Source organism: Cottoperca gobio, chromosome 8, assembly GCF_900634415.1.
Source record: "Cottoperca gobio chromosome 8, fCotGob3.1, whole genome shotgun sequence".
Lineage (NCBI taxonomy): Eukaryota > Metazoa > Chordata > Actinopteri > Perciformes > Bovichtidae > Cottoperca > Cottoperca gobio.
In genome coordinates, this window is record NC_041362.1 from 23,346,852 (window position 1) to 23,354,850 (window position 7,999).

At 39.7% G+C, this 7,999-nt stretch overlaps 1 protein-coding gene across 2 annotated transcripts; it reads left to right on the forward strand.

The window, feature by feature from the left end:
• Window positions 1-220: 220 nt before the first annotated feature.
• On the forward strand, window positions 221-6,520 carry prmt1 (protein arginine methyltransferase 1). Of its 2 annotated transcripts, none has more exons than XM_029437996.1 (10): window positions 221-287; window positions 1,644-1,730; window positions 1,856-2,011; window positions 2,167-2,230; window positions 2,319-2,461; window positions 2,902-2,989; window positions 3,187-3,302; window positions 3,425-3,575; window positions 4,686-4,807; window positions 4,943-6,520. In XM_029437996.1, the coding sequence occupies exons 1-10, from the start codon at window positions 261-263 to the stop codon at window positions 5,024-5,026; spliced, it is 1,038 nt and encodes a 345-aa protein (XP_029293856.1). In that variant the 5' UTR covers window positions 221-260; the 3' UTR covers window positions 5,027-6,520. The 2 variants fall into 2 exon arrangements, with proteins under 2 accessions (XP_029293856.1, XP_029293855.1); XM_029437995.1 differs by having other exon boundaries at window positions 223-287; window positions 1,635-1,730.
• Window positions 6,521-7,999: the final 1,479 nt, after the last annotated feature.

Sequence of the window (7,999 nt, forward strand, 5' to 3'; positions counted from 1 at the left end):
GGAATTCTTACTCTTAATATAAAATAATTATTGGACCTGTCATGTGAAACAGGATTAAGGAAAACGATCTACTCTCTGATCCACATTCCGAGGCAGGAGATGGCGCTAATGCACCTAATACGTTGGTTGTTAAACGCCGTTCGGTTAAAACCCACAAAGAAGAGTGAAAGCCGGCTGTCGTGGGCGGGGCATGGACGTATAAAGAGAGGGGCGGGTCGAAGGAAGACTTTCAATCTCCCGCAGCCAGGCAGAAGACCGAAATGGCGGCGCCAGCAGAGAGGATGGAGGTAAGGTGTTACAATAGGAAATACAATAAACTCTTTATTTATTTTTGATAAGCTATAAGTGCACATTTTAGTTGTTCCAAGAAAGGTGGTAGTTGTTAGTTTTATTATTTGGGTTTTTGCCATTCCATTCGCGCCAGCTCGTGATGCATCCATTTTAACGTAAGCTAACATAGATAACGGTAACACTTGTGTGATGCCCCCGCTCATTCATTTAGGGTCGCGTATAGGACATAGATATGTTTTGAATTATACACGCAGTATACAGTTCCTTATGTATTTGGATATTTAAATTGATAGCTAACGTTGCCAGTTTAAGCGACCGATGTTGGCTGAAACGTTGTTTTACTTGGTACGACAGCCAGCCGGCCTCTGGGACCGCATGGGAACAAACGTGTTAGCTTCCGAGTTAGCTTAGTTATCTAGCTCGGGTATGCATGCTACCTCATTAGCACACTGGTTTACTCCGCTCCCCTGTTTGCTTGTTCTAAGCAGCCTACACTTTTTCCAACGGCGTCGTGGTTTATTAGCTCCATAGTCACCTCATTTGATGACTGAACGTTATGATTCTTTGTTGATCGACTTATTGCTAACATGACACTAAAGAGCCAACCGCAGTTAACGTTAGGGAACGCTAACTATTGCCTATTTATATCTACCAAGTTCAGAGGCCTGTCAATTAAGTCTGGCTGTTAACTAGTGTTGAGTCTTTCGGTGGGTCGTAGACTACAATCTAAGAGGAAGGCCAAGATCACATCGGAGTACTATCAACCATGTGCTCCCATCTTTTGTGCTGTGTGGTAGGCTGGCCTCCTTCATTATGTACTTGGTCATCTTGATTTTGGCACATAACTGCGCTACGGCAACAACGTATTTTTGTGGTATAATGTACATCTTACATCATACAAATACGTATTAAAAACGATATACTTGCACGTGTGTGCAGGATAAGATGATGCGGATGTTAGTGATTTTATTTAGTGTATTTTAAACTTCAGACGGTGTAATTCACGGTTAATAATTTATCTGGTTCCTAAAGTTTTATTGATGAAGCTTGTCGCTGAAATTTTCACGACTGTTTTAGTCATGGTGGAGGTAAGATACATTTATTCAAGGAATCGCCAATTGTGAGATGTTTTTGCCCTACCCTTTACTATAAAGTCGCTCTTATTTGCTTATATAAAGCTATTTTTTGCTGATATGGTAGGAGCTGCTGTATGTTGCAGCTCTGTGTTAAGAATAAAACATTTTAGTCTCAAATGGACTTGTTCATATTTTGAATATACTTCTAAACACAGTAGCAATACTCAAGCTTACTTCGGGTTGTAATTGTGTGTGTCTTTTGTTGAGGTGTCTCAGGGGGAGAGCTCAGCCAAGCCTGCAGCAGAGGATATGACGTCCAAGGACTACTACTTTGACTCATACGCCCACTTTGGCATCCATGAGGTAATCTCTTTTCAACTAAACCAAATGCAGTGCTTTCATATTTTAACTGTATAAAGTTTCTCCCCTTTGTGTCACAAGATCCTAACCCTTGTGTTATTATTGGGCCTTTTTTATTGCACATTTAGGAAATGCTGAAAGATGAGGTTCGCACCCTGACCTATCGCAATTCCATGTTCCACAACAAGCACCTGTTTAAGGACAAGGTGGTGCTGGATGTGGGCAGCGGGACAGGCATCCTCTGCATGTTTGCTGCCAAAGCTGGAGCCAAGAAGGTTATAGGGGTATGTGTTGGGCTGTATCAGAACAATCTGTGGCTTTCTGGATGAGTCAGACTTTTTGTATCACTAGTTTAGAGGTTGAGTAATGGTAATTGCTTCGATATGGCATAAAAAGGAAAGCATAAATTTAAATGTTGGCCTTTGCCTTCTCTTATTAGATAGAGTGCAGCAGCATCTCGGACTACGCCGTGAAAATTGTCAAGGCCAACAAAATGGACGATGGTGAGGGTTTTTTTTTTTTAAAGAATATTTGTGGGGACCAGGGACAGAAAGTAGTGATGTAGCTCCTGACCTCTTCTTTTGTTTACAGTTGTGACCATCATCAAGGGGAAGGTTGAGGAGGTGGATCTGCCTGTGGATGGAGTAGATATCATCATATCGGAGTGGATGGGCTACTGTCTCTTCTATGAGTCCATGCTCAATACAGTCATTTATGCCAGGGACAAATGGCTGGTATGTGTATTTGTTTTGCTATCCTGTTTCTCGATACATACAAAGCAATACTTGGGTCTTCCACTATGCAGTCAGCAGTACTCAGACCAAAATTGTCTTTGTGAAACTGCAGTTTCTGGCACAGCTGCATGGGGCTCACGGTTTGCACACTGCCTACACTGTCGACTCACATTTTCAGAGTTACTTTCTCTATTGGTTAACTTGCTAGCTACCCACCACATGTCATATTTTAGTGTATGTATTTGACAAATTAATTGTCTGCTTATGATATAGTTATAGGTTGGTTTCCAATTGTAAACTAGTCATGAACCGGTTGTGTCCAGTCCATTTAATAAGATCAGTATAGATGTACATATTTAGTTCACCACATAGTCACTAGCTGAATTATGGCAGTCTGGGTGGTCTGTCAAATGTCTTGAGTCTTATTTTTCCCTCTACAGAAGCCAGATGGACTAATTTTCCCCGACAGGGCAACCCTTTATGTCACTGCCATTGAAGACAGACAGTACAAGGACTACAAAATCCACTGTGAGTAGTTTTCCATTCATTGGCTTGGTCTGATGATAGGTAGGTCATTTGTCCTACTGGGGTTTGAACCTGTAGTGTCTTAACTCAAAACCACACAAACGGCCAGGCTTTTTCTCAATGGACTCATAATGGGCAATCAGCCCGTGATGGTTTTTTTCTGCTTTACCATGACCCAAGACCCTGTGTTCCTGTTTCAGGGTGGGAGAACGTGTATGGTTTTGATATGTCATGCATCAAGGAGGTGGCAATTAAGGAACCCCTGGTTGACGTGGTGGACCCAAAGCAGCTGGTCAGCAGCGCCTGTCTCATCAAGGTGGGTCGATGGGTGTTTGAGATTGTTATGCTTCTCAAATGATACTGGGACAGAGTTGTATGTCCTTTGCTACAGAGGTTTTGTGTATAGAAAAGTCTGATGCTATCTTGTTGTTCGTTCAGGAGGTGGACATCTACACCGTGAAGGCGGATGACCTGACCTTCACCTCACCGTTCTGCCTGCAGGTGAAGAGGAATGACTACATTCATGCTTTGGTCACCTACTTCAACATAGAGTTCACCCGCTGTCACAAGAGGACTGGCTTCTCCACCAGTGAGTCTGCTTTCTAACACCCATACAACTGTTGTTTTTACACTTAAGATTGACAAGTTGTCAGGATTTATTTTATGCATTGTCAGTGTTATACAGCTTTCCATAACTGATAGTTAAAATGTTATGTTAACATTTTGTAACCTCCCAGTCAGCTCAAGAACCTGTGATTATTGATTTATTTGTGCAGGTGCTGTGTGATGCCCCTTGTAGATTCAGTTTAGAGATGTGTTCAAGCCAGTTTGCTACATTCTGCAAGCCCATAGCTGCTTCAGTCTAACCAATCCAAATATCAAAAGATTTTCTTGGACTTAATAAACTGAAAGACAACTGTACACCTTTTTTGAATTGTTTAATTCACCGGACTAAGACTCTTAATTGACACTTAAATCAAACTTGACAAAAAACACCAAATGCTTTTCACGACAAATCCTTGATTCAGAGTAAAATGTGAAAATATACTGGCTCTTCACACAGATTTCCTTGTCTGTTGTTGGCTTTGGTCTTTGTGCGATCGGCTCACTGAATGAGACTCTATCGTTGAGAAGTATCCCATAGTCAGACCTACCGCCAGGTAGACTGTAAAATTAAATATCTGATGATGTACTTTGGACAAATATTGATCTGACATTGCCTATTGCCTGGTCTACCTGTTATTATAACTGGATTAGAGCAAAATATTGTATTTATTGGTAGTTGATTATCATCTGATAAATGAGAATATTAAGTTATTGTTTCTATAGTAGAATATTCAATAATTACATCTTATAGTGTGGACTATTATGATTAGGTAAGATTGGGTTAAAGAGGTCATTTGTGGTAATATAAAATCAGTAAAGTCTGGCTAAATGTAAGAGTAATGTTGACCAAGCCCAGCAGTCCATATGGTGTTTTTAATAGTTCTTACTAGCATTCAGTAAAAAATGTTGGGCCAATTATAACGTTACAGTGCAGTTTCATTCTTTTGTTATGGCTGCATTTTCAGTATTAACTTCTCTTGCTCACTCGGTCCCTTAGTCTCCATGATGGGTTTTCCTTAAGGCATTGAAGTCTGAAAGTCAAAGTACTCCATTTTAACAGCAGATTGCATTCACACACTTTATTTTCCCTCAGGCCCTGAGTCTCCATACACCCACTGGAAGCAGACTGTGTTCTACCTGGATGATTACCTGACTGTGAAGACTGGTGAGGAGATCTTTGGCACAATCAGCATGAAGCCAAACGTCAAGAACAATGTAAGCAGAGCTCCACTCTTCAAAACCAGTTTGGAAGTTATTTCCCACTTTATTTTAACAGCATGTTTGTGTGGCTTCATCATTGCATTTGACTGCTGTGTGCATCTTTTCTGACTTGTTGCTATTGGTTTGCAGAGAGACCTGGACTTCACCGTAGACCTGGACTTCAAGGGTCAGCTGTGTGAGGTGTCGAAGACGTCAGAGTACAGGATGCGTTAGACGTCTCTCTCCATGTTAGTTTGTCTTTAGTAGAGGACAGATAATACTGTTTGACTCTGTCTGTACAATAGTTTGATGCTCCCCATGCAGCAACATTTTAATAACTCTTTTTGTGCTCATTTTCTTGTTCAGACGTTAACAGTATTTTATGGCCTTCACATCCTTGGGGTCAAAGTGCGTTAGTGTGATGACATAGTCACTAAACGTAAGATGTGTTTGACATGTGCCTGGTGTTTGTGTCCAAAATCTCCTTGGGTTTTGGTCTGGGGTTTTAGTCATTGCATGTGCAAGATCCATATAGACGCCAACACAACAGCCCTGCTGACATGTCTGCATAGTATTCCTGTTCAGTCACTTTGGCCCTCTGTATGGTCATTACATGACCCAGCTTCTCATCTCTCCTTTTTGAGTCTGTTATAGCGTTTTTTGGAATTTCAGTTTACACAAGAAACCCTGCCACTTGCGTCCCAGTTAATAGAAACCATATGTAACTGACAAGAATTCTGTCCTTTTTTTGGCCCTTTTCAAACCAAAAGTATGTTTTTAAAAAAATGAGTGAATGCAGTGCTCCAGATTCTAACGAGGGTACAAACCAGGAAGTTTATCAGTGTTTTGAGGCAGTGTTCTCTAATATTACAAATGATGTCCCAGACTACATACTAATTCTACACAGTACGTACTACATGCTATTTTTGATGGTATTCCGTTTTAGCATGCAGTTTACAAAACATCCAAATACTATCATTTAAACCAGTATATGTATGTTGGTTGTAAATCAAACTGCAATTATGTAAAGCTACTACCAATTAAACGACCGATCAAAATGTTTAAATATGATTTTTTTTTTTTTTTTTATAAATTGCACATCAAATGTATTTAGTCTGAATACTGTGTGGCTTGAGTAAACCCTATTGTCATGTTTCCTGTGAACTACGTACTAAAAACCTGCGTAGAATTGGTATGTAGTTGGGACAAGATTTGTGATGCATGCAGGCAGCACAGAGTTGATTCCAAACATAACCAGAAAAACCTGCAACTGTTCATTGGGCCTGTGCGATTAGTAATTTACAGACTATCCTCCCAATTTGGTGTCTGTCAGGTTAAACGTGTTAATGAAGGAAAAAGATGACCCGATGAACTTGTTAAATCTACAGTGTCCCACCAGTTTGTCTTGATACAATGCGTCTGAGGATGATTTTCCAGTTTTTTTTCGTATTTTTATTTGTCAGCTGCCTTTTTTTTTTTTTTATAAATAAAACTAATAAACTAACTTTTCTTGCATTGCCTACAAAGTGTTGAGTTGTATTATATAGCATCTCTCTGTAAGAAAGCGTATTGTTCCACTTTCTTTATTTCCATTGCCTCATTGAGTTGTATTCCCACCCTAATATCTCAGACATTCTGTGATTTGCATATAATAAACAAACATAGTCGAACCAGTGAGCCAGGAGTTGTTTCGGCACCTGTAGAAAGTATCTAAAGGTTTTTCTTGTATTCCACTTTGAATCACTGGATTGAATGTGACCCTAAGAAATTGCTCTTGGGAAACCTTGACAAAATCAACTAACTATTTTCTATCAGTATTTGGTCGGCACCAGATTCTGACATCTCCACATTAAAATAAATGTCACATTCATATTTTTAGTCTATGCAGTGAGAGTGGTATGCTCAGGAAGAACTGCTTAACAAAGGCATTAGAATAATATGAAACATTTCAGATTTAAATAAAGAAATATAAGTGTAAACCTCATGAGTATCCATCTTAATCTTGAGTCACCATAAATGTGTAGTGGTCTGGTGGCATGCCTTCCAAACCAGAACACATGCAAACCACATCTGTTATAGATGGCAGGGTTTGTCATTACAAAACCCCTGCAAAGTCGTACTGCCAGTTGCAGTAAACAGTGGATATGTTTCCAGGTCGAGATCTCGTACACAAAGTTGTGTGCCAGATGTCGACGACCTGCGTGTTCAAGCTGAACACGGCGTGGCAGCCTCATCTTCTCTCTGTCAGTCTGGTCCAGGGGTCACCAACATTTTTGAAACGGCTACTTCAAGGGTACTGAATAATACGAAGGGCTACTTGTTTGATACAAACTTCCTGAATAACAGTTGCACGGTTCACCTTTAATGATAATATTATCATTAATAATAATCATAAATATTCATATATGTGAAGAGACTGTGATCACATGTTAATGTTAATTCTTCCTCAAAATGATTATTAACAAGGATTGTTGCAAGTTGATGTGCAGGGTAGCGTCAAACGTAACAAAAAGACAACAAAACATTCTTTCTTCTCTCTGGTACTAGTGCTTATCTTTCTCCCACCCTCTAACAAAGGAAAAACCACACGCATATATAGCCATAGAGCCCGCCCTCTCAGTTCAAACCGGCCAATCAGGTCGGCACTCCAGAACAGAGAGTTTACAAGTTTAGAAAAATATACATTGTTTAAATCACATTTTATATATCACAAGGCCTCAGTACATTCTTCAACATGTTATCCCAAATACTGCAACCTCAAAACAACAAATCTACCAATACATCCTTCAGTATTTTAACCTAATTAGCTGCAAACACATTACCCATCAATCAACTAATTACCTCATAGAGCCCGCCCACTCACACACCACATAAATTGCCTTCAGCTGAGGGCGCTGCCTTTTGTGTGCCTCTGGCACAAGATGGCTTCCACACTGAACTCTAATTCAGGTCATGTATGGGTTTCCTGACAGCTTGTCTATTGATGCTTAAACTTGTTTCAAATAAAACAAATGTTACCTTGTCTTGGTCTATTGAAATTAGAAGCATAAATTAAATAAAGAACTGAAAAACTGTCTACCTTATTTAACAGAAAGGTTCAGCAAATTGTTAGTGCTTCATCACAATGATTTACCATGGTAGGAAACTCATATATTTAAACATGCAACATTATTTATTTATGTTCTCAATCTATTTCAACATTTGAAA